The 27,985-nt window shown below is 40.0% G+C and overlaps 2 protein-coding genes across 7 annotated transcripts in view; one reads left to right on the forward strand and one right to left on the reverse strand.

Moving 5' to 3' along the window:
- Positions 1–2,800, forward strand: part of LOC143029274 (uncharacterized) — a 62,612-nt gene extending 59,812 nt beyond the window's left edge. For all 5 annotated transcript variants that reach the window (XM_076191994.1, XM_076191993.1, XM_076191995.1 and 2 more), the window contains one exon: positions 398–2,800. In XM_076191994.1, coding sequence (XP_076048109.1) covers positions 398–1,919 — 1,522 coding nt within the window. In that variant the 3' untranslated portion in view covers positions 1,920–2,800. The remainder of the gene's footprint in view (positions 1–397) is intronic.
- Positions 2,132–27,985, reverse strand: part of CBP (sarcoplasmic calcium-binding protein) — a 102,897-nt gene continuing 77,043 nt past the window's right edge. For both annotated transcript variants that reach the window (XM_076191999.1, XM_076191998.1), the window contains exons 3-8: positions 18,780–18,917; positions 16,783–16,950; positions 11,785–11,928; positions 8,447–8,527; positions 7,191–7,391; positions 2,132–6,256 (exon numbers count right to left, since the gene is read on the reverse strand). In XM_076191999.1, coding sequence (XP_076048114.1) covers positions 7,245–7,391; positions 8,447–8,527; positions 11,785–11,928; positions 16,783–16,950; positions 18,780–18,917 — 678 coding nt within the window. In that variant the 3' untranslated portion in view covers positions 2,132–6,256; positions 7,191–7,244. The remainder of the gene's footprint in view (positions 6,257–7,190; positions 7,392–8,446; positions 8,528–11,784; positions 11,929–16,782; positions 16,951–18,779; positions 18,918–27,985) is intronic.

The following is a 27,985-nucleotide window of genomic DNA, read 5'->3' on the forward strand; positions in this document are numbered from 1 at the left end:
CACCAGATTTCTTGAAGACTTCATCTCAGACACATTTAGGCTTTTCCTTTCTGCTTCCTTTAAATTCCAATTTGCTTCTTACAGTGTCATAGACACAATCATCCCTTTGCACAATATTTCCTTTGCATTCATCTTCAAATGTGTTTTTTACGACACTTCATTACCTTGGAAGTTATTGTGTTCCTCTAATGTCCGCGAATGTTGGGATTCAGGTGTAATTATGATTGTCTTAACTTTTACTCCCTAGTTTTTCATTTATGAACACAGGCAGAATGAAATATTTTTTAACACTCCAGAATATTATGATTATTTGCCATATATAAAGTTCTCCTTCATGCTATACTTTTAATGAATGTCACAACTTTAGATACATGTGATATTTTTTTATTTGACACAGGCCTAAAAGTAGTGCAAGTGGTGCAGATGACAGTCTACAGCGCATGATGATGGTCATGAATAACTATGAGAAAGGTTTTCGGCTCAAATCTAAAGTTAACAAAGCGTCAGACAGCAAGTCCCCCTCACAGCAACAGAAAGCACCATCTGTACACCCAGCCTTCATGGATGACAGTGAAGAAGAAGTCGAGAAGGAATCTTGGCAGGAGCAGCAGCAACCACCTCAGCGACCCCGCTTGGACCCTCAGACCATGAAAGAGAAGTTGGATTCCATCATTGTTCCAGAAACACCAACACCTCCAGCACCAGTTGTTGAAACCCCAGCACCAAGCTTCCGTCCAAGCAAAGCCCAATCCTCATCAAAGCCAGTATCCCGTGCAAAGTCACAAGAGAGAGAACGAGAGCGGGAGCGAGACAGAGACAGAGACCGCGACCGAGACCGAGACAGGGATAGAGACAGAGACAGAGACAGAGACAGAGACAGAGACAGGTCCAGGTCAAGAGGCAGAAAGTATAAATCACGGAGTAGAAGTAGGTCTAGATCTAGATCCTACTCCCGTAGTCGGTCGTGGACACGTTCTCGATCTCGTTCAAGGTCGAGGTCCCGTTCCTATACCCCTGATAAGAGATATTATGCATTTTTCCACCGCAGTTACGACCGGGGTGGCCACAGGCCATACAGGGGACGAGGTTTCCAGAGAGGTGGATACCATCACAGAGGTTTCAAGCAAGGCTTCTATCATCATGGTGGCAGAGGTAACAGGGGTTACAGGGGAAGAGGACGTGGATGGTACAATGACAGAGGAGACCACTATCGCAGGAGACAGCGTACACGCAGCAGAACCCGTAGCCGCACTCGGAGTCGTAGCCGAAGCCGCAGCCGCAGTCGTACCCGTAGTCGCACCCGCAGTCGTAGTCATAGCCATAGTAGGAGCCGCACTCCAAGACATAGTAACTCAGACAAAGGGTCTCTTAATTGGTATGAGCGTCAGAAAATGATTGAAGAAGCCAAAAGAAAAATCCAATCTCACATAAAGTATGGAGCAGTGGATGGTTCAATCATTAAAAGCAAGAAAACACCAAGCAGCCCTTCATCCAAAGTTAAATCACCTCGTCCTCCCACTCCCCCCCGTGCTCGGTCTCCATCCCCTGCTCCAGCGCCAGCTTCACCAGCCCCAGACGAAGTCGCATCTCCAGCTCCTGTCTGTACTCCCTCACCTCCTCCTCTAAAAAAAAACTCCAAATCTAGATCTCCAGAACCACCAAAGAAGCTCTCGTCACCAAGCAGTGAATCTGATAGAGAGAAAAGTCCTGTCCCTGGAGAGAAAGGCGAGAAGAAACCACGTGATAAAGCAGCAATGTTTGGGAAATGGGCAGCTGAGGAAGGACTGGACAAGGGCTTAAAAGGCCCAGGTCAAACTTTGGATGATATGGAAAAATTCCTTGAATCGGCCAAACAAAAACAAAAACAGGAAATGTTGGAGAGGAATAAAACCTTCCTCAAACCTACTGTCGATATTTAAAGACAGAATCTTCAATACAGGAGCAGAAGTAAAAGGAAAAATAAAGACTGAAATTTATTATGAAAATTTGTATTTCAAGAGGCAATAGAATAACAAGAAAGATGTAGAGATCATAGGGTTAGACAGAACCAGCATTTATCATGAAGAAGGAAGTAAGATTGATAAAGCTGTTTAACATTAATGAATTTTTTTTTATGTTCAGTGAAGAACTGGTGAGGATATAAAAACCAGGTGAGGAGGTTAGTATCTTCTACTTGGTATAGCATAGTGGTTATGGGGTGTATCAAATGCTCCCACATTCAGGTGTAATGAAGTTTGGGAGGATTGGATGTGTCAACTATAAATGCTATGTGTGTCCTATGTATTTGAATCATATTCTGTTCTTTTAACTGTTAAAATTGTCTTTTACAAAAACTTATTTGGTTAGTTTCACCTTGAAAAGTTTTAGTCTCTTGTAACTAAATGATACTATTTAATTTGTTCATTTACTTACGTCAACAGGTGATTTAGGACCAGAGTGAACAGTAGAGGGTAGAAAACACCCCTCATGTACAAATTTGTTTCAACAGACTTGCACACACACTCACATTTATTACAGTACAGTTACATACTCTAACATGCATGTCACCTGTGTTATTTGTCGCAACCCAAAGACGTTGAGGGTATATTGCAGTTTCCTCTAAAACCATTATACATTTAAGTTGTTTCTATGATTGGCAGACAAAACATTATTTTCCTTGACAAATTGTATACAATTCAATGGTTGAAGTGTGGATGATGATATCTTGCATAACCACAATCATTGTGTTATTCATGTGTATGTTTTGTAATGAAGCTTAGTCTAAAGTCTGTAAGGTAATAAAATATATTCAGCAAATTGACCTGAAGTTCTCATTAACTCATTTGTTACTTTGTCAAGCTTTAAACTAGACCAGGTGTTGTATATTAATTTTATTATGTGAAAATGTTTGGGCAATTCACCCAACTTGCTGAATTCAAAGAGTACATTACAGTCAGCCCTCCTATAACATCTATTTACAAAGGGGTTTTCCCCCTACAAGGGAGGTAGCCAAGTCAAAAGGCTAGTACCTACTCCCACCCTTTCCACTTCCATCCACCACCCTTTCCTCCCTCTTATCTTAGCTCCTCATGGATGACTGGTCATCCCTGTATCTCACCCACCACCCATGGTCAGAAGTAATGCAGCAAGGCCGATTCACTTAATCAGTGACACCCCTGCTCTTTCCTCTCATGCAGAAGAAAAGAGATGGGGAGATATCCCTTCAGGCTTTGTCAAAGTATCATACATAACCACTCCATCCCTCATCCTCTCCCTTCCATGGATCTATACACAGCCATTCTCCACTCACCCCTATCTCCTGCTGTCTCCCTTGCTCAATGCCCCTACACCCATCCATCCATCTCATCCTCAATTACCCCCTCATACACCTCTGCCTTCCACACCTCTTTTACTAATCTTCACTCATTCTACATGTCCAAACCATCCCAATACTCTTTTATCTGCCCTATCTACCACTTCCTTTTCCACCCCAGCTCTCCTCGCTGTAAGAAATCCTGCAAGGGGAGGCAACAGTGAAACCAAGGAAGGACAAGTTACGCATTAATTAATTGGTAGTTTATTTGTACAGAGGGGGACATGTCATATGTGTAAGAAGTCTAACGAGTAACTGTCAGCACGGGCCCTGCAGAGGCACGTCTTTCACTACACAAGGCAGAGATGTTGCCATGCCTAGTATAAATGTGTCTGCAACTCTACCTAGCCGCTACACATGCTTCAGAGTGTCTGCACTTTTACCTACATTCCATCTTATTCCTAATGGGTGCCTGTTTGAGTAGCCATTTGTGTCAATGTGGCAGCGTGGTCATGCCTGGCATGTAGGGCCATTGTGCAAGAAGCATTGTTGCAGGTGAGGGCCTCACCATGCCATCATATCCTACCACAGTATGCCACACTCGCCTCCTTGTTTCTCATTCTATCTAACCCCTATCATACTTCTCATGTGTTTCATCGCACATTTAAACTTCTCTTTGCCTCTCTTAAATTCCAGGTCCCTTCCCCATACAGTACTGTCAGCACAATCACCCCTTTGTAGAACCTCTTTGCATATATTCCCAAATGCCTATTTCTCATGACACTTTTCAGTCCTCCAAGTTATTTACTTGCTTATCTCAGTCTACAATTGACTTCCACCTCCACTCCCTTTCTTGCCACATGCAACCCCAAATACCTAAAGCTGTCCACTTTGGACCTGTTCTGGAGACCAGGCATTGCCCCTTAACCCCTTCCACACATTGATGCCTACATAGGCATAGGCACAAGTGGGTATATGAGGATGCCAGCATCAGTGTCTTGATTAATTTATTTTGTAGTTGTAGCTGAGTGACCCTCTATTCTGTGAACTGTCTAGATCATATTTTCTGTGGTTATTAATATTCTGAGTGAAAGAGAGCAAGTAATACAGCTGTAACATTATATTTTATAATGCGAGTATTGTGATTGTACATCAGGCAGCTAATGCTACCAGTGAGAATTTGACTCATATTAAAGAGGTTAAGGTACCTCTGGGTGGAGGTGGAGCTTCCTTGGACAGATATAATTTCTTCCCCTAGTCACACATTTTGTCATAAGATTGTTTGAATAAACAACTGATCTACACATCTTCCTTTATGAAAACTACACTGTTTCTTTTTTATCTGTTTATCTCTGTATCCTCAATACTGTAATTCTGCTATACACCTTACCTGGTATGTTCAAAATGCTAATACCTCTGTATTTTTTACAATGGAGCTTGTAGCCTTTTCCTTCATAAATTGGGACCATGCATGATTTTTTCCACTCCTTAAGTACTTCTCTTCTCTTACATTATGCACTCTTACTAACCATAGTATATCAATGCCTTAGACTCCTTCTTAATCATCTCTTATATAATTAAATCTCAGTGTTTTTTCCAGCTCCTCACTTAACTAATCTGTTCCACTCATACCCCATCCAACCTCTTTCATTTTTACTCTGATTTCCACTCTCCTTCCACCTCTCCATTTCTGTGAGATAAAGGGTAACGTAAATAAAATAAAAAGTTCCAGTAGCCTTAATTTATAATAATGTATAAAAGAATGATGAGATGGTTATTAACTTTACAGAAATATATACATGACAGTGAAGAAGAATTATCCCTGAACAAAGAAAAACAAAGCCTAGAAATAGGAATTTAAGCCCAAAACTTCTCCCTACAGAATCCCTTCATTATGGCTTGATATGCTACACATTTGCTGGGACTAATACCAGTTGGTTTCACTGAGTTGAAGTCAGACCTCAGGCTGGAAGTACTATTCCTGTACCATTACAATATTATAGACAACAACAGCAACCCTTTCTCTAAGGCAAGGTAGGGAATGCCATGACAGCTGGTAAAAAAAAATACAAAACGAATTCATATTTGTAGAAAAAGTCCAGCTATACCTATGCTTTCACAATCTATCCCCTTTAGTCCAGGGGCTGTTCCTCAACTGTAGAGAATTGTCTCATATTAACCAGAAAATCTATACAGGTGCCTTAGATCATTAGCCTAAAATGAATAAAAATGTGCCTTGCTAAGAAAAGATTATGATAAAAGCTATGATATTTGCAACATATGGCTCCATATTGACAAAGTTAAAAAATATATATTCATCTATGTATATGTTTCTAATTTGGATCTTATAAATACATAACATGTACTTGCTGGGTATAGTATGACTGGACAAACACAAGTAGCTAGAGAAAGGTAGCTACTGTCTATAGGAATGATGGCTTATGATTTCAGGGTTCCTAACTGTAATAGCAGCTTGCTCTATTTCCAATAAAGTTTAACCCTTTAAATGGTTACAGGGCCTTTACAATCACAATAGACCCTGGAAGACATTATTACAAGTTTTTTTTTTAAATACTTTAATGCATTTCAAAGTCCTGTACTGTATTTCTATGTACACTACTTGTTACACTGGTTTCATAAAACAACTCGGCAGCCTGGTTGAACTAGTCCCAGACATAGTATAGGTTCCAGTTATTGAAATCTAAGCAGTTTCAGACAAAAATGCCTGGATATTCAAAATATCACAATGCCAATAATGTATCTTCAGAAACTGGAGTTTTAGGATTATGTCCAGTTCAGGGATAGATGGACTGGTCAGTCTGTTTTACAAAGACCACAGGTGAGTTTTCATAACCATGAAGCACTTAGTATACAGTACAGGAAAGCCTAGGATAACACTAAATCTTATTTTCTCTCTTCTTTTTTTACACTGAAAACCCACATGGATCCTCGTCTGCAGGTACCCTGGAAATGGTAAAAGATTACAGTTAATACAAGAATGAAACGGAATCTGAAGTTTGAAAGTATAATTAATGCACCAATTTCAACAAGTGGAGCAAAAAATCTGTGAACAGCATGGGAAAAGTGAAGTTAAAAATAAGATCTTGAAAATTCCATGTTGCAAGACATGTAACAAATTCTATGGCATAAAGCTATGAAGTCAATTGGTGGAAATTCGACCCCTCTGCTACAGTGATGTCTCCATAAATAGGAAAAATAAATAAAATATATATACAGGAATAGCTCACTATACAACCGAGTGCTGTAAAGTAGGTAAAACAATTGTTGGGTGTATGTGAAAGCCCCAAGCAAAAATTGAGGAGGGGGTTGACAGGGTCCTTGAACACAAACCCCCTATTTACATGTAAAACCCATCTCGATAAACGAATTTTCGCAGTGCAACCAGTCAGCTGGGAACACAACATGGTTGTACATACATACATACATATACCAAGGCTTTTTCCCCCTTACTAGGGAGGTAGCCAAAAAGGAAAAGGCATAAAATCATTCCCACCCATTCTATCCCCAAAAACACTCCACACCCCTCCACCCTCCCTCCCATCTTTGCACCTCCTAAATGACGGGTCATCCCTGCACCCTGTCCACTGCCCTGGGTCAGAAGCAGTGTCGCAAGACACAGCACATCCACAGCAAGGCCGCTTCATTAAATCGGCGACCCCCCCTCTCCGTCCCCCCATATAAAGGAGAGGACGGTTGAATAGTGAGGTATTCCTGTATATAATGGTGTCAGCTACAGCAGTCACTGATGAGCACCAGTGTATTGAAGGACAATCAGTTGCATTCAAAGATAACCAAAGGAGAAAGATGGAGAAAAAATTAATAAAAGTTTGAAGTTGTCATACAATAATGTACAAATATGTAAAAATATAATGCTAACCTTATTGTCATATGTTCATGCCTACATCACACAGGTCTAGAAAATTCATACTGCTCATGCTTGAAGAGGTCCCCAAAAGATCTTGCTGGGCAAAGATTCATCTTCAGAAAGGAAGAATTCACGACCTGTTCTTACAAACTCTTTCCTGCTGATTTTGCCATCTCCATTGACATCTATCATATTAAAGGTTTCCTCTGCACTCTGCAAAGACAGATTTTAATCCTTGAAATCAAGAACTTTCCCTTAGATTGATAAATTCACCCACAGACTGCCATAATAACAATTCACAATAGTTCTTTGAATGTTCCAAAGATTGAGGCAAAAAATAGTGCATACTTAAATCTAAAACTTAAGGCAACCTGTGAAATAACCTATTAAAAACAAATACATACATACATATACCAAAGGCTCTTTTCCCTCTTATAAGGGAGGTAGCCAAAAAACAAAGACATACCACTCCCACCCATTCCATCCCTATCACACTCCACTCCCCTCCACCCTCTTCCCTCCCTCTTATCTTGGCACCTCCTGGATGACAGGTCATCCCTGCATCTTGTCCACTACCCTGGGTCAGAAGCAGTGTCACAAGACACAGCACATCCACAGCAAGACAGCTTCATTACATTGGTGACTCCCCCCCAACCTCTCCATCCCCTTGTGCAGAAAAGGAGAATCCCTTTGGATTGCGTCAAATTTTTCTCATACATACTCCCTCACCCCATATCCTCCACCCATTCCACCTCATGGATCAAAACATCATCCATATACAACCATTCTCCATTCACCCCTGTATTCTGTCCTCTACCATCCTTCCACAACAGACATTCCCCTCTTCCCCAAAGTCCCCCTCACCCCATCCATCCATCTCATCCTCGGTCGCCCCCTCATGTTCACTCCTTCCACATCTACCTTCCACACCTCTTTTACTGGTCTTTCTTCACTCATTCTTTCCATGTGTCCAAACCATCCCAATACTGTACTCTTTCATCCACCCTATCTCCCAACTCCCTTACCATCCCCGTTCTCCTCCTCACCTCCTTATTTCTCACTCTATTCAACCTAGTAACCCCTATCATACTTCTCAGACACCTCATCTCAAATACATTCAAACTCCTCCTCTTTTCCTCTCTTATGTTCCATGTTTCTGCCCCATACAGTGCTGTCAGCACAATCACTCCTTCATACAATCTCCTCTTAGCATCCATTCCCAAATGTCTATACAAATGTCTATTACAGTTAATATCTGTAACACCTACCTCCTCTGGAAGACCTAGGCATTTGAAAAACACCTGAAATTCATCCAATGAAATCTCTCCACTGCCATCAGTGTCAACTGCCTGCAAGAGTCAGGGAGGAATGTTTAGACTTGTGCTTTTTGATTGAGTAAACAAGGAAAATAATTAACTGCATTCAGATGGGAATATACAAAATTCAATATGCAACAAAATTAAGTTATCACTATCTCGATTCTCCATATTTTGGATTTTTTGAGGCCTTTTAAAAATTCGAGGGAATTAGCAAAAACTTCATATATATAAATTTGGAATCAAGAAGACAGATAAAAAGAAAAAATGATGCAGATGCAGTCAGAAGTTTTGAACCAGCTTATGCTTTTCCCAATCCAAGTACAATTTTTGTGACTTGGTATTGTGTATTATTTTTTCTGCATAAAACTGACAGTGCTGTAGAAAATGACTATAGGACCTCGCTGTCCCCGAGAAGTTGTAATTTTATCTTTAAATGTAAGAATATGTCACAACTTTGGCATTGCAACACACTACCTAGTGCCCCCCCCCCCCTTTTTTAAGGCTTCAGCCTCTCCTTTATATGCAGCCCTGGAAGGTGGCCCTTCTGCTATTTTTCCTTTGCTCAGTAAAGACACTGGAAGTCTTAAAGCATCTAGTGATTACTTCTTTATATTTTTGCTAAACCTTGAGTAACATTAACTTGCCTGAGAAAGGCAAGTTAAAGTTACTCAAGTCCCATTTCTCCACAGTATTTTGTGAGAGTTTGGCGCCAATTGGTTGACAGTGCCTTATTGAGTCTAAGCATCCTCAATTTCCTTTATTATGTGAGAATAATGTACACGTTCTCATCCATTAGTCAGGACATCATTTCACCTCATCATCCAGTGTCTCTACAAGCCACTCATACTGGGAGCCAGCAAAGGCTCCTATATTTCAAATGCCTCAACTTATTAACTGGCTTCAGTTTATTCACTATGTTATATTATTGTTGTATCTTTACATTTGTATTATATTTAATATATATATATATATATATTTTTGGCCTAGGTATCACCATTTGTTTTCATTATTATTTGCTGGAGAACCCGCGTCATTCCATACCCCTGCGCGTGTGCCACTTCTTATTCTAGCTAGTTTCAATTAAGTTGTTTAGAATCATCTGTCCCTTTCCTTAAAACTATTATCTCACAAGACTCTTAAAATTGCATCCAACTCCTGTCTTGGCATTATATTACATTCCTCAAGCAAATTGACAATTGGAAAATTCACGTACCAAAAACAATGTATCATGCCCTATTGGTACTGTGCCGAGCGTGGCGTCGGTCAGCAGGTATTCGACCCTCTCACCAACCACACCCCAGATAGAGTGATCCAGCTGCCGGTAATCGCAAGTCGCATCCCAGTGATTTTGCGTCGTGACTCCTAAAATGCATATAATGTGTGGACGGTCTGCTAGAATTGTTAACCGTGTTCAAGATATATGAATTTACCTCCGCGTGAATTCTGGGGTAACACGAGACGCGTCGCTTGTGCCCCACCATCCCCGACAATGTGACTAACAAAATCCGTGGTCACCAACAGTATCCTGCTCTTCTAAGTGTGCTTGTCCATCAAGAGATTCTACCAAGCCAGCGCTGCATCATCAGGATGGATAGAGAAGTGTTGTGATGTGAGGTATTCTATTTTAGCTTGAGGTACTAGTGCGCGCAGGATTAGTCTAGGGTGGGTATCTCCATGATTATTGTGGAGATACCCTGATTTGTAATCAATGTCGAAATTATCTCTGAATTTTTATTGTGGTCCTTCTTTCTGTGAAAACTAAAAAAAATCAAATACATTGTATAAAAATTCTATGTGTAACGCGAGCTCTGCTCGTTGAAGGTCCATAAATTAGGCTGGGGTCTGCTTCACGTCGTGAGCAACTCGCACAAATATTTTCACTTCTTTCCCTTTCTCACATTCTACGTATTACACCACTCCCTCTCTGAAAAAAATATTACTTCTTCTCTGGTCCTTCGAAACTACGTGTTCGTATTGAAGGCGCATTCACGGTCCCGGCTTGTTCCCGAAGTTCCCTGACTTCAGCTCCCAACTGTAGCTGTCTCTCTTCTCTAATACCCTACGTGAGAAATTCTCATCCTGGTTGACACCTTTTCTTCTTCCACTGTCTAGGGATTTTAGGACAGTATGCACTTTCAATCGAATGAAAACAATTTATATCAGTATAAATAAAAAGTAGACCGCGTCAATGTCTCAGACCAAACTGCCTTTTTTCGAGCGTTGACACGTTTTCAAACGAGCAGAGGCCAATTTCTTTATTCGTACGATAGTCCCATCTCAAACAAGTCTTTTTGCCTGTAATTGTCACTGATAAGTGCATCTAGATCTCCTGTGATAGTCAGTGAGCCAGCCACAACATCCAATAATATTTCATAATCGCTATTAAATTTACACTTTAGTTGTACAAGGAAAATTTCCAAGATGAATAAAACCAACTCATACTGAAGTCCAGTTTCTGCCTAGAGCAGTCTGTGGTGAAACTCGAGGCAAAACTTATTGTATAAATTTGTTTGTTTATCATTTATCTATTTTTATTTGTTTGTTTATTTATGTATTATATTTATTTGTTTGTTTATTTATTCATTATATTTATTTTATTTTTCTTGCTTGGTTACACGCCATTTGTAATCAGCCTACCACCGACCCAAACTTCGAATTCTGTTTCGGTTTGTTTAGGGTGGGGGACATTTCGCCTAATGAATTTGACCATAATTTACTTATTTTAAACTCCTGAAAGTGTTTATGGAATACTGTGTGTTCAAAAGAATTTGTGCTACTGACGTTAGTGCATTAGTGCTGAGCGTTGTGTGACCGTGTTCAGTGTCGTCTTGGGACAGACAAGGAATTGGATGACCTGGAGTTGTAAATACAGTATAGTGGCGTCTTCACGTGGAGTAGATTCTCAGTAAGTGCAGATAGCATACATGTTAAGCTTCACACATGAATATACTTAACTGATTCTATTCCTTATGTGTAGGTGTGGACCGTTTTTTATTTAAATTTTCAGGTACCGAACGCTGCCGCGAAGCGTTCTGTTGTTCCCATGCATAGCCTACACAAACGGGTTGATACTGTAAACAGTACTAAATACATTTATCCCCTCATTTTTCTTTCAATTCTTTGATACGAAAGTAAAAAAAAAAAAAAAATCTTACGGTCTGCAATAGTCACTTCATCTCGTGAATCTTCATGCATTTTGGCTTAACCAATAATAATGGTAATATTATTATTATTACCATAATTATTATTATTAACAAGATCTTAGAGGAAGAAGGTGAAGTACTAACCATAAAGAAATAAGGGAGAGGTCCGCCCATCTTCTTCCTCATCTTACGATTGTTGAGCATGTGTTCCATGTTGCTCAGGAATTGTTCTTGACTGATGAAGACGTACGGGTCACCTGCAGCTCCCCAAGCGTTCTCCCAGACGTGCTGCGAAGGTTGGAAACAAACGCGCGTAAGTGATAAGGAGCAATCGAGTCAGTTTTCGTGTTTGTGGATGTCAGCTTTTTAAATACACTTTGTATTTCCTTCGTTCCACCCATAAAGTAATGTGTGTGTGTGATTCACCAGTTTTGGATCACGCGTTGGACTCATGATCGATAGCAATTACCTTCCCGTGTGAGATATATGGCTCGATATATGGGTTATACCACACACACACACACACACACACTTCAGCGAATGGACGGCTTGGATGACGTTCTGAAGAAAACTGAAGTCTGTGGATCCCAACGCAAAGAGAAGTGCCTAGTGTTTTTACAGGGTGGGGGGGAAATTGCTCGTGGAGTAGTGGGAAAGTAGGGAAAGAGGAAAAGGGGAGGGATTACTGAGGGAAATGGAAGGAAATGAGGAGGGAGTAGACTTGGCCCAGCCAGACAAGCGAAAGGTAAACAAAAGACTGAGTGAGGATGAAATGTCTAATAAAAATGTAAAGATTAGAAGTATAGAGAGGAGCAATACAGTAGAATGTGACGAGAATATGTTCCAGGGATTTAAAGAGGGTGGGGGGGACACAACCCCCCCCCCCCGACTGATAAGACTAGAGGAGAGAGTTGATAAGGTGATCGAGGACTTGGAACGTAAGTTAGGTAATGTTGACTCCATTTTCCAGAGAATTGAAAGGTTGGAACAACTAGAGAAGGCAAACAGAAACTTAACTGAAGAAATAGAGGACCTAAAAAGACAGTTAGGAAATGTAAAGGAGGAGAATGAGAAATTGAAGAATAGTAATGAAAACAGAGAGAAAATAGCTAAAGAAGCTAAAAATTGGAGAACAACCCAAGAAGGGAATAAGGTTTCATTCACTGACATAGTCAAACAGCAATTGAAAGAACATAATGAAGACTCAGTTATTAAAGTGATGAGACAGAAGGAGAATATAGTAAGAGAATTAGCTGACAAAAAGAAATGTATAATTATATTAGGAATGGAAGAGAAACATAACCCAGATAGAACCGCAAGAATCAAGGAGGAAAATGAAAGAGTAAGCAGTTTATTAAAATTAGTCCAGGAAGATGAACCAGAAATTATAAAGGAAATTGAGGAAAAATTCAGACTCGGAAAATATAGTACAGATAAGACCAGACAAATTAAGATTAAATTCAGGTCACAAACAACGGCAGAGAAAATTCTATCCAAAACAGGGAAACTAGCAACAAATGATCAATATAAAAAGGTATGGATAAAAAGAGAAATGAATAAGGAGGAAAGAGAGGCAGAAAAGCAGAAAAGACTTGAAGCTAAGGCAAAAAACAAGGAAAGAACGGAGTCAGAGAAAGAGAGATTCTATTGGAGAGTAGTGAACATGAAAATAAAGCAGTTCGACATACTAAAGAAAAACATAAGGGAAACAGAGAACACAATGGAAGTGGCAGAAAACTAAGAGCGTCTTACACAAATATAGATGGATTGATAACAGGATTGAATGAACTGAATGATTATTTGAAAGAAAAAGAACCGGACATAATGGGAATTGTAGAAACAAAATTAAAAGGCCCACTACCACCCAACAGTGTAGGACATGATGCATACAATTATTGGATTAGAAACAGAGAGAAAAAACAAGGGGGTGGAGTTATGTTCCTGACTAAGAAGGATATAAACGTGAAAGGTGTCATATATGGAAAGAATACAGTAGAGATGATTATGATAGAAGTGGAAGACCGAGATAAGAAGATCAGAAAATTTGTGATCAATTATGTGCCTCCGAAAACAGCCTCATGGGAGGAGAGTGAACATAAAAGTATGTTAGAGGACACAAAGATAGCATTAACTAAAATAATGGAAGACGGAGGAAGAATAGTTATGATGGGCGACTTTAATTGCAAAGAAATCTGCTGGGAAGAAATGACAGTAAAGAGTGGTGATGACTCATGGGGAAATGCTCTACTTGAGATGATTACTGACCATTCAATGACACAATGGATACAAGAGAACACTAGGTATAGAAATGAAGAAGAACCATCGAGGCTAGACTTAATAATTACATCTGAATCTAGAATAGTGGACAAGATTGAATATAAAACACCAATAGGTAAAAGTGACCACATATTGATTGAACTGGAACTTAATGAAGAAAAATATATGAAAAGAAATGAACAATATAGAAAAGGAAGAATGATGTATGAAAAAACAAATTTGATAAAATAAGAGAAGTCTTCCAACAAGAAAACTGGGAAGAAATATACAAAGAAGAAACATCAGTGGAAGAGAAATTAAATATTTTGACAAAAATTTACAAAAAAGGAGTGGAAAAGTATGTCCCAAGACAAAAACAAGAAAAAGAATATGTAAAATGCTGGTACAACAAAAGTTGTAGGGAGTTAAAGACAAAAGAGACAAAGCCTGGACCAGATGGAAAAAAGACAGAAGACCTGAAAAATGGAAAATATATACTGGTTATAGAAATGAATATGTACAAAAGTGCAGAGAGGAAAAAAGAAAATATGAAAAAGATGTTATAGAAAAGTGTAAAGATCAACCAAAACTATTCTACAGATTTGTAAACAATAAACTGAAAAACAAACAAGACTTGGAGAAATTAAGACAAGGAGGAGTTGAATACACTGAGGAAATGGTAATGGCAGAAATTATGAACAAACATTTTAAATCAGTGTTTACAAGGGAAAATATACAACCTGAAGAGATTGAGTGGAAAGAAAAAGTCCCCCCTATGGAAGAAATAGAAGTAACAAAGAATGAAATATTGACACACTTGGGTAATTTTGATGTCAGAAAATCGCATGGGCCAGATGAAATAGCAAACTGGATTCTGAAAGAATGCAGGAATGAACTGGCAGACAAAATACATAGCATAATAAGCAGTTCCTTAAAAGAAGGAAAAGTTCCAGAAGATTGGAAAAAAGCAAATATAGTACCTATATATAAAGGAGGAAATAAAGAAGAACCTACCAACTATAGACCAGATTCTCTAACAAGTACAATAGCAAAAATTTGTGAAAGAATTATCAAAAGTAGATGGGTAAAATACTTGGAAAAAAACAACGTACTAAATCCAAGGCAATTTGGATTCAGACAAGGACGATCATGCGTCACCAATTTAATATGTTTCTATTCAAGGCTAATAGATATAATACAAGAAAGAGATGGATGGGCTGATTGTGCATTTCTAGACCTAAAAAAAGCTTTTGACAAAGTACCACATAAGAAGTTGCTTAAGAAATTAGAATATGAAGGAGGAATACAAGGTAAATTGCTAAATTGGATGGAAGACTTTTTGCAAGAAAGAAAAATGAGAGTAGTGATAAGAGACCAGCACTCAAAATGGAATGAAGTAATAAGCGGTGTCCCGCAGGGAACAGTTCTGGCCCCAATAATGTTTGCTATATATATTAATGATATGGATGAAGGAATTGAAAGCTATATGAGCTTCTTTGCAGATGATGCAAAACTACTGAAAAGAGTGAAAACTGAAGAAGATTGTGAATCACTACAGAGAGATCTAAATAAAGTACAGGAATGGAGTAGGAAGTGGGAGATGGAGTTCAATACAAAAAAGTGTAGTATAATGGAATTTGGAAAAAGCAAAAACAGAATAACAGGATCATATAATTTAGGAGAAGAAGGAATAAAAAAAGTAGAAAATGAGAAGGACCTGGGAGTCATTGTTATGAATGATATGTCACCTGAGAAACATATAAATAAGATTTTTGGAGAAACTTATAATTTAATAAGAACAATCAAAGTGGCATTTACATACCTGGATGAAGAAATGGTGAGGAAAATCCTAATCACCCTGATAAGACCAAGATTGGAATATGCAGCAACGATATGGTCACCAAGTACAAAAAAAATGTATAAAAAAACTTGAAAGAATACAAAGAGCAATTACAAAATTGGCACCAACACTCTCAAAACTATCATATGAAGAGAGACTACAAAAACTTAAACTACAGACACAAGAGCAAAGAAGAGAGAGAGGAGATTTGATAGCTATTTACAGAATCATGAAAGGCATAGAAATTACTGATAGAGAGAATCTGATAAAATGGGATGACAGGAATACAAGAGGACACGGAAAGAAAATAAAAAAAAGACAGCTATAGAAGAGATTTGAAAAAGAACAGCTTTCCTCACAGAGTAATAGACAGTTGGAACAAGTTAGATGAGAAAGTGGTGTGTGCAAAAACAATACATGAATTTAAAAATAGTTTAGATAAAATGAGATATGAAGACGGGACCCAACGAGCATAGCTCCCCTTCCCGTAAAATACAACTAGGTAAATACACACGGAACACTACGAGCGTAGCTCCGCTTCCCGTAAGATACAACTAGGTAAATACACACACAAACACACACACACAATTCCTTGGCCACCAGAGTTCCGGCATGCAGTGTAATTATGCTCTTCAGCCAAGGACGGGAACTCGAATTCAGATCGCTAAATTAGCGGTCGAGTACGGTACCATTACGCGATCAAGCCGTGTGGGTGTGCGTGCGTGTGGTGTGTGTGTGAGAGAGATTCACTGGATCACGTATTGATCTTGTGATCGACAGGTATTACCCTCCCGAGAAGAGCTCATATATGGCCAATCAATGGGTAATGCTGTAACCTTACACCTACACACACACACACACACACACACACACACACACACGTGAGTTGGAGTACAGGCTCGCAGTGCAGCGATACTGAAATAGCTTCATCCCTGGGGAGGATTCAAACTCGAACCGCTGGAGTAGCGGTCGCGAACGCTACAACTGAGCCGTCGTGTGTTTGTATGCGCGCGCGCGTGTGTATGTATATGTGAGTCTCACCTTACCCTGAGCTCTTCACGAAGTCTATTCAACTCCGTCGGCGCGAGGCTGCCGTTATTCTCGAAATTCTTGACAATAATCTCGAAGTCGTCCCAGGACACGACGCCATCTTTGTTGACGTCAATGGCGACGTGGTGGCTTCGCATTTTCTTCCTCCAGAACGTCGACTGACCCTGGAGAGAAGGGACAAGGTAAGGTTAGCAGTGAGGCTGAGGAAGGGACACGTACAGGGCCTTCACATGGGGGGAAGGGGGGTACCTTGGGGCTGCACAATTAGGGGGGCTACAATTCTTGTCTGGAGATGCTGCCCACAAGGCTGACAGAGTAATTATAATAACAAAGAGTGAAAGGAGCCCTGAATATTTTACTGTAATCTACGAATTTTGCGTTAGAATCAACAAAATATGAAATATTTTCCCCTTATCATTTCTGTAATAGGGACATTAAATATGTTTTTAATTTTGTTTAATTGTTTCGCAAGCCAATAGCTATAATAGGCAGTAAGGAATGGTGGAGATAGGAAGTTGTGATGGGGGAAGCGGGGGGGGGGGGGCTTCACTGAGAACTTTGCCCCGGAGCGGCACTAAGGCATGTAAGGGCTCTGGACACGTATGGCAAAGATACGGAGAAAGCTGTAAGGAAGGAAGCATAATCGTAGTCCCAATAGATAGCTTGTTCATTGGTGAGGTACGTTTGGCTCGATGCGTTTATAACTGTCTACAATGGTGAGTGATGCGCATCCTATCTGGCATCATTTGGGTAAACGCGTAGGTAAATTAGGTTAGAATTATTAGCCTAGTACATTGCATCTGTAAGCATAAAAGCTCCTTAAAAAATGTTCTAGACAATCGCTTGACGATTATCATTAAGCCATGAACGATTATCGTTGAGCGATAATCACAACGAGCAAATCGATCCCTCTCTAAAATCCCCCCGGGTCTCCCTCTTAGTCTCACTCACTGATCCTCACGATCCTTTTTCATTCGTATTATTCCTCTTTTGTGTGTTTCGCCCTCTGTATGTATCTTTTCTAATCGTTGTTTTCTTTCCAAAACTTTTGTCCACCATGAACGGAAAATGTGCTTTTCCCTCATCCCACGTTCTTATTTCATTTTTCTTCCGTAGTTTATAAAACATTGATTCTAGAATGGTCTTTAACCGTGGTTCTAAAACCCGCAATTATGACCCTGAAGGTTGTGAAAATCATACAGCAACATTATATATATATATATATATATATATACAGTATATATATATATACAGTATATATATATATATATATATATATATATATATATATACAGTATATATATATATATATGTATATATATATATATATATACAGTATATATATATATATATATATATATATATTTATATATATATATATATATGTATATATATATATAAAGACTTGCAGGGTCACCAAAGGAACGCGCACTAGAATAATTTCAGGAGTCGAGTTACATCATCTAAAACGATATTCATAATAGCTCCCGTGTTTTTATCATTACATGAATACTATGCACACGGAATTCTCCTCTTAACGGAAACCACACACAATCGCAACCGTTACACAAAACATGTGTAATAAAAATTGGTACACACGTTGTATTCACCAACACCTGCATCACACAAGTGCTCCGAAATGTGAACCCAGATGTTCCGTCCCTTCTCCATCCCTCATCTTCTCGATTCTTCCTCCCTTCCTTTTTCTTCTCTTTTGTACCCTCTTTCCCCCCAAATTTCTTTAGTCCTCACCTTTCCCAACCCTACTCTCCTCTATCTTCTCTTTCTTCCCTCTCCCTTTACATCATCTTCATGCCTTCTTCCCTTCCGTTCTACTTAGTTTCTTTTTCATTATTTCACTTTCTTATTTCCTTCTTCCTCACATTTTCATCCCCTATTTCCTTTCCGTTGATCTTCATTTCAATTCTTATATATTACCTCTCTCCCTTACCTCCATCTTTACCTCTTCTCATCCACCGAAGTCTTCACTTACTTTACGGCCTTTGTATCCAGAACGACGACCAGCATCTGTGTCCGATTCGGAGCTGGAGCTGGAGTCGGAGTCGGATGAAGACGCTCGGCGCGGCTTTTTTTTCCCGTATCGTTTTGAGTAATCTCGGACAGAGGACACCTGCAAAGGGAGAGTTTCATTGAATAAAAATATAAATAAATAATTGAATAAATAAATAAATAGATAAATACATGAATAAATAAATAAGAATAAGAAATAAAAACAATGTTAAAGAAGATAAGATGGAAACGTAAAAGGCAAACGTACCTCAGTCTGTGATAAAAGATAATTCGAGTCTGTATGAAAAGGAGAGGGAAAGTGTTGATTGAGTAATCTGAGATAAAGATGAATAAATGAATAAAATTTAGATAAATTAAAAATGGTAAGATAAACATGGAAACCTAACAAAAGGGAAATCTCTCAAAGTTTGTGATAAAAGCAAATTTGAGTCTACAATAAACGTACTAAATTGGTAATAAGTATTCTTATCGTTTTCATCGATGTTTTTTGTGTATGTTAGGGATGGCCAACGTTTTCAAATGTGGGTACCAAAATCAACAAAATATTTGATACAACAGACCTTCGAATTTGTACAACAGTCTTTGAATCTGCACTAAATAACATTCATACAGACGGTGCTAGATAAAAGTCATTCTTTCAATATTCTAATAACGACCTCTCTTACAGGTGATACTAACTTGCATATTCCTGATCAGTATCTAGTAGCAATTGCCTGAGTATGAATCATAGCTATACTGCAGGTCAAGAATAAGTACATTTAAGTCACTCTTCGTATGGAATACAACCGATAGGCGTACTGTACCCAAGATTAGCGCAAATGTTGCATAGACATATAGTACACATTGGGTGTGTTTTCGTATTCCCATTGCATGCAACAAAAACTTACTCCTCCACTTTATATGATCCTTCAGGATAAGGAAGCACTGAAGCAGAACCCCAGATTTAAGAAAAATTCAATTTTCTTTTATTGCATAAATACATAGTAGGGATCTTGCTCTAGATGCTGGTAAAGTGTTTTTATCGTACCGTCATTTTTAAAGGGTTTAAAGGGCCTACCCTCCCTCCCCCCGGCAGCCACATGCTGCGCACGACCATTGTTTACATACGTTTTGACCATATTTTACCCTATTTTTTTGCGTTTGATACACTCATAAAGTTTTCTCTTACGTCCGGCATGCACGTGAGTATGTGGTGTGAAGAAGTTCAGCCTGCACGACTGGCAGTGGCCCGAGCCTTACAAAGTAAAGGAAATGTACACGTTAGCTTGCCGCATTCACTAATTTGCCGTGTGAAATTCGCATCTATTTTTCAGTGAAGAGATATTTGAAGATATTAGCCATGCCTAAGCTATCCAAACAAAAGGCACACTTGCAGAAGATAAGAACGTCTACATTAGCAACTCAAGGGGAGAAAGAAAGAACCCCAGCATCAACTTTGTTATCACCACCTCCGCCACCACCACTAGTACTCCCTCCAGCAGCTCTCTCCCTTCCATCTACATCCACATCCTCAGCACCTGATCCTCTGTCCTCTACACCTATATCAGACAAGTTGTCTCTACGCAAACAACTGTTTGCTAACAAGTGGCTACAAGGATGCCTCCTTGTTGCAACACCTTGGGTTTAGAGTCTCAAACCTCACAGTGATGTCCCTGATGCAGCAAGAGCCTGTTCCAACACCAGAAAGGAAACTCAAGAAAAGAAAGAGAGCTGAATCCCAGCAATCAGACTACCTTGCTGGGTCATTCTAGACCAAGAACTCAAACTTTGCGACAAAGAGTGAGGTGGCGGCTTATGAGACCCTCACTTTGAGTGAATAATATCCTACACTGTAGGAGGGTACAAAGTGCCTGAGTTACTTGAAAGATGCAAAATCATCATGAAAATACAATGGAACCTGTTTTCAATGGGTCTTAGGAGGTCCAATGTAAAATTTAGTCAAACTAAGGAAAAAAACAACTTTAACACTCATTTCTGAAAAATGTAAGTTTTTGATACTCAAAGTCTATCTCCTCCCTCAATTTTCAACCGATTTTTGCATATGAGGTCTCTATTAATAGCTAGATAAATGACAAAAAATAAAATAGAGAGTTATCTTGCATATGTTAAATAATTTTTTTTTAATAACGTGTCAGTCAAAATTTTGCTTTTTTTTTCGATAATTTTTTTTTTCCCCTCGGCGTTAAACAAAGATATTAAAAAAAGCTTTCTATTTTGTTTTTTTATATATGTAGAAGATTCTTTTGCTGTAAAATGAAAGACATCGAATAAAAATTGTAAGAGGAGATAGGATTTGAAAGAAGCCCAAAAATATGGTATTTTTTACGTTTTTTTTTTTTTAATAAAAAACTACTCGTCAGATCTGAATAAAACTCATGCTGTGAAGGTTTCCTCAGACCTAGATATCACACAGAAAAAATCAGCAAGATCCTTCAGAAAAAAATATTTTGGGCGGGGGGTCCCCTTAAAAGTGGTCATGTTACTCAGGAGCTATAGGACTTGACTGTGGAAGCTAAAAGCTTCACTTCCTGTCTTGAGCGGTCAGACGTACCCCCACCTACCCACCCACCCACCCTCCGCAGATCGTCCAGGATTTGTAGTGAGTTTGACGGTTGGCCCGAGCAGCGGTTGCAAGGTAGGAGCTCCAAGCAGACCCCGTCCTTAAAGACTTCTCAGTTTTAACGGGAATAAGGGCGGAGGTTGAGACCTTGGAGTCTGGCCAGGAGTCTCAGGGTTCTTCATCTCTCCCCCGGGAGGTGAGAGTCATCATCAACAACAACAACAACGACGACGGCAAGATCGTTTCGAATTTAAGGCATACAGGTGACTGCTTCGTTACACTGATTTAATGTATAATTTTTCGTCTTTGTATACATGCTCATATTAAACACGCGTACATACGAGCACGCGCGCAGGCGCACGCACGCGCACACGCACACAAGTAAGAAAAGCTCATCACTAAACTATGAAAAGAAAAAGGAAAGAATTACAAAAGTGGAGATGGAAAAGGACTGGAGTATTGGTTGTAGGAAATTTATCATCGAAAAAAAACGTATCAAGATTTCAGGATACTTTGCTGGACAAGAGTGTCATTCCTCTACAAAGATTATATATATATATATATATATATATATATATATATATATATATATATATATATATATATATATATCGAAAACCCGAGCCATCCCAGATTGATTTGTGCTGCACTGGTGTAATAGCTGTCGATCACGAACCTAGCAGGTGATCCAAAACCAGTGGCAATGTATCACACGTCAATAATCCCTTGACAAAGAACTGTTGTCTTTATGTGGTGGCAGTCACCAGATTATTTCTATTAATTTCAGTCTTATTCCCTCGCACACTGATGCAACCAGTTGCATGAAACCGATCTCAACGGATGCTTACACTCTGTGAAAGCAGTATTCCCTGTACGTTTGAACACTAGCAATCAGGTACCTGCATTTCTGAAATAACGCGTAAAGGGAAATTATCATGTTCATGCAGTACAGGGAATATTGCTTTCACTGTTGCTATCGGTTTTATGCAACTGGTTGCGTCGGTGTGCGAGTTGCGTTAAATGCTGCCGGTGAGATCCGGAGAGTACTGGTCTCGTATTCGCCTATTTGTGGATTCGAATCCTGCACAACTTTCTGATTCCCAGCAGTGACTGTTAATTGTCCCCGGCAGTCTCGGATAAGTATTCCACTTCACAACGCAGGTCCCCATTTAAGCTGAATAGCACTGTCTAACTTTAGCCAGAAAAAATATATATGGCAGTCATCGTAGTGAGGGGATTTGACAGTGTGTGTGTGATTCACCATGGTCTTGGGTCACGTGTTGGACTCGTGATTGACAGCTATTTCCCTCCCGGAAGAGAGCTCAGAGCTCATTTATCACCTATCTATGGGTAATGTTGTGACCTTACACGCACGCACACCTCCAACTCCCCGCCCACGAGTTGGAGTAACGACTTGCAGCGCAGCGATAACTGAATTTGTTCAGCCCTTGGCAGGATTCGAACCCGAACCTACGTAGTGGTAGCCACGAGGTGTGTGTGTGTGTATGTATGTATGTGAGCATGCCCCCCGCGCATACAAAAATATTTGTTAGTGAACATCATGTCTATTCGTGCATGCAAACGTGTTCTTACAATAAATCATAAAACAGGTTGTGTTGATATACTCACACACTCCATAGTGTGGTGGTACCGTGCTCGACCGCTAATTCACCGATCCGAGTTCAGGCTTCACCTTGATATGAACATTTCAGCACCGAGAGCCGGCAACCCAACTTTGGTGGGCAAGGAGTTGGATGTGGGTGTAAGGTCACAGTATTATCCATAGATCGGGCCATATGTGAGCTCTCATCCGGTAGAGTAATGGCTGTCAATCGCGAGTCTAACACGTGATTCAAGACCGTGGTGAATCACACACGTCTTGGTGTAGTGGTACCGCGCGCGACCGCTAATTCAGCGATCTCAATCCGACTCACAATGACAGAGAAGCGAGTGAGAGGAAAATATTCATGTGGTAGGACCAGGTTCATCTCGTCGAAATCGGCAAAACATTATCAATTCTTTACATCAAATTTCGCAGAGTGGAAGTACGTATTACGTTTAGGTTCGACTAGATAATGCCGGATCACGCTTTTTTTTTGTGGTGTCTGTCTTCCACAAAGTTGAAATTCCTTTTCGGGTTCGTCCGCCCGGTTACCTGAGAATACGCAACGAACGGACAACGGTCGTCACTCAAACCGGTTCTGAACGTCTGAAGATGAACTCCTGTCTCCGGTACTGGGCGAGTTGGAAACCTCCGAAGAGAAAATGATGCAGTAGTCCATGTATTACACTATAATAAAGATTACAGAATACGTCATTCATATATATATATATATATATATATATATATATATATATATATATACATATATATATATATATATATATATATATATATATATATATATATATATATATTATGTGAGTGAGATTCACCACAGTCTTAGATCACGTGTCGGACTCGTGATCGACAGCTATTACCCTCCCTGATAAAACTCAGAGCTCGTATATGGCAAGATCTATGGGTACACTCAGAAAATATAAAGGACATCAATGTATCGAAGAGATCAGCTAAAGACAGGAGTACGTAATATACGAACAGGGACAAGCAAATCTGGTTACACTGGAATGCAATGGGAAAAAATATAAAAGAGTGAGGGTGGTTGAGAAAAAAGGTATATAAAATTAGGCGTGGTTGGCGATAGGGGAAACGGGAATGTTATCATTATTATTATTATTATTATTTAGATTGATTCTAAATAGAAAAATATATTATCTGCACAATCCCCGTTGATAGACGAGTCATGGTCTGTATCTCTAATGAATAGGTCACAGGTACTTAGGTTTTTCTTATGAATTATCAGGTTAATCCCATTGAGTATAAATGCCAGTGGGTCACCTAAAAAATCCAACAAAACGCAAAAAAAAAAATAATGAATAAATAAATAAATAAATTGGACACACACTTAAGCATCTATCTAGAAAGGACTTAGAGGACAGACCAGTGTTGTAGAAACTAAGTGAGTTGCATGGTCACTAAAGGCACGCAGCGATCTGAATGCAACATGCGCAGGCGTGGGTGCGCAGTAGCCCGAGAAGAGGCTGGCGGATCAGAAATGGAATGTCGTCTGTGCGCGTCGGTTGGGAATGGATGTTTCATTGCTGTGCTCATCACCTGGTTATGTTTAATGTTAAATTATCATGATTTATTTTTATGTAGAAAAGTCTATCCCTTGTGCATGTACTAGCCAATAGAGAATCCATGTCTATACAGCGTGTGAACCCGATAAATGAATTAGGGTTTGAATACAAGGCTTTTGGTTTATATTATCTGCCCTGCCATTCCCTAACGCAGGTCAAAGGTGACAACTAAGCCACAGTTTAGCATCTCCTGGTGTAGGCTCCTTACCGACGAAATGAACGTGTGAGTATTTATCTATCTCACGGACCATATTCAGGTTTTACATATTTTATGGTTCCGGCTTGGGCAGCATCATCCTTTAGGCTATTCCAGGAATTTGTGCAGCTGTTCGGAAAATTGTGTTCTGTCCTTCAGACATGTGATCTTTTTTCAGTTTGTTCTCATGACCTCGGAACGACCTTCGGTCCCAAATCATGTATTCGTGTGAGCGTACGTGTTTCACCAAGGTCATGGATCACGTGTTGGACTCGTGATCGGCGGCTAATTCCTTCTCGGTCGAGAGCTCAACGCTCATATATGGTCCGCTCTGTGGGTAATGCTGTACCCTTACACATACGCGCGCACGCGCGCGCCAACTATCCTTACACACCAGGGTTGGAGTACCGGCTCACATGCAGCGATGATTTTTATCCAGCCCTAGTCAGGACTCGAACTCGAATCGTTGAATTAGCGTTCGAGAACGGTACCAATGCACTGTCAAACCGTGTGTGTGATTCACCATGGTCTTGGATCACGTGTTGGACTCGTGATCGACAGTTATTTCCCTCCAGGAAGAGAGCTCAGAGCTCGTATATGACCGGTCTATAGGTAATGCTGTGACCTTACATGCACACACACTCCGAACTCCCCACCCACGAGAATTGGAATAACGACTCGCAGCGCAGCGATATTGAAATTATTTCACCCATGGGCGGGATTCGAACTCGGACCTCCGTAGTGGCAGCTGGGAACTCTACCAACTGCGCCACGAATGTGTGTGTGTGTAAGTCCCTCCTATTGCTAATAATTTTGCACCGTAATAAGAACATCCACACCAACTTTATTGTGACATTTTAAAATAAACCCGAGATTACTGAAAAAAGACAGATTTCAGATGTGCCTAGGTATGTATTCTAGGTGCCGCAAGATGATTTTATTCAGCTATGGCGAACCACATCCGCTGCGAAGGGATGTTGAAAAGTTAAAAAAAAAAGGGATGTTGAAAAAGAAGGTTGACAAAAATCAGATCGAATCCACGTGGAGAGTGATTTTTGGTCGCGGCGTGAGGTCATTGGCTTGAGCCACGGTATTCTTCAAAGGTCAAAGAGACAAGGAACATTGCCAATGCCCCGTATGACCAGGCATCCTTGATTCTTCAAGAAAAAGAAGAGAAAAAAAACGCGTATTGGTGAAAATTATTATAATGATGATAACAGTACCGGTAATTATAGTAATAATAATAATAATAATAATGATGAAATGGTAGTAGTAAAGACTGATAATACATGAATACATATACCAACGGCTTTTCGCCCCTCATAAGAGGTAGCCAAAGTCAAAGGCATAAATCCACTCCCAGCCATTTCATCCCCATATAATCCACTCCCATTCATCACCCCTCCCTCCATCTTTTCTTGGCTTCTGGATGACGGGTCATCCCTGCATTTTGTCAACTGCCCTTGTCAGAAGCAATGTAGCAAGACACAGCATAGCCACGGCAAGGCCGCTTCATTTAATCGGCGACACCCCAACCCATCTCCGTCCCCTCATGCAGAAAAAGGGAAGACGGGGAGAAATCCCTTCGGGCTGTGTCAAAATATTATTCACACATACTCCCTCACCCCCATCCCCCACCCACTCCCATGCATCCCAGCATCAACCATACATAACCATTCTCCAGTAACCCGTATCTTCTGTCTTCTCCTTTCCAGTGCCACTTTTACCCCATCCATCCATTTCATCCTTGGTCGCCCCTTCATGTTCACTTCCACACCTCTTTTACTAATCTTTCTTCACTCATTTATTCCATGTGTCCAAACCACCCCAATACTCTTTCATCAACCCTTTCTCCCAACTCCCTTTCCACCCCCGCTCTCCTCCTCACCTCGTTTTTTACTCTAGCTATCCTAGTAATCCCTATCATATTTCGTAGGCATTTCATCTCAGACACATTTATACTATTCCTCTCTCTCTTATGGTCCACGTTTCTGCCCTATACAGTACTATCGGCACAATCACCCCTTCATACAATCTCCTCTTAGCATCCATTTCCAAATGTCTATTTTTCATTACACTTTTTAATCCACCACGGCATTTTCTTTATTCTCTCAATCTACATTCTACTTCCACCTCCACTCCTCCCTTTCCAGCCACATTCACACCCAAGTATCTAAAGCTATCCACTTACTCCAGTCTCTCTCCCTTAATACTTCCAATTTGCTACCTTCCTCTCCCCTTGTACATCTCATCACCTTTCTTTTACCCATATTTATTTTCAACTTCCTTCTCTCACATACCTTCCCAAGCTCCGTCACTAAATACCTTAATCCCACTGATCCTGCCACAAGCGCAGTGTCGTCAGCAAACAACTGGCTTATTTCCCACTTTACTCCATTTTATTTAACCATCTCCAATCCCCGGTCCTTTACCCTTGCGTTTACCTCTCACATCACGCCACCATGTGCAAATTGAACAGCCAAGGCGATATGGCACACCCCTGACAAAGTCCCACCTTTACCTCAAACCACTCACTCTCTACATTTGTAATTCTAACACAGGCTCTACAACTTTCGTAAAAATTCTTTACTGCTCTTAACAGCTTTCCTCCTATCCCATATATCTGCAATACCTCCCACAATGCCTTCCTGTCTACCCTGCCATAAGCCTTTTCCGAATCCATAAAGGCCCAAAAAACATCCTTACCTTTTCCTAAAGCTTTCTCACATATCTGCCTTACCACAAAAATCTGATCCACACAACCCCTACCTGTCCTAAGCCCACACTGTTCTTCAATTACTCTGTTCCTCTCCTAATCCTCTCAATCAAAACCCTCCCATAAGTTTTCTCAACGATACTCAACAAATTGATCCCTCTTAAACTACAACATTCACACTTGTCCCCTTTTCCCTTGTAGAGCGGAACTATACAGGCACTCCTCCAGACCTCAGGCACTCTACCCTCTTTTAGACAAACATTAAACAACCTCACCAGCCAGTCCACCATCACTGTACCTCCCTTTTTTAGACACTCCGTATGACACCCATCCAACCCAGGTACCTTACCCGCTCTCATCATTTTAATAACTGCTTTCACCTCATTTCCTTATTTCTCCTCCAATTTCTTCATTCATTACTGTTTTTTTTTTTTTGTAGCGCTTCCCACTGCAACTACCTTTCCCTCCCTATCTTCCCTCACATTTAGCAACTCC

This window comes from Oratosquilla oratoria, chromosome 10 (assembly GCF_046742065.1).
Source record: "Oratosquilla oratoria isolate Oo_2021 chromosome 10, ASM4674206v1, whole genome shotgun sequence".
In the NCBI taxonomy this organism is placed as follows: Eukaryota; Metazoa; Arthropoda; class Malacostraca; order Stomatopoda; family Squillidae; genus Oratosquilla; species Oratosquilla oratoria.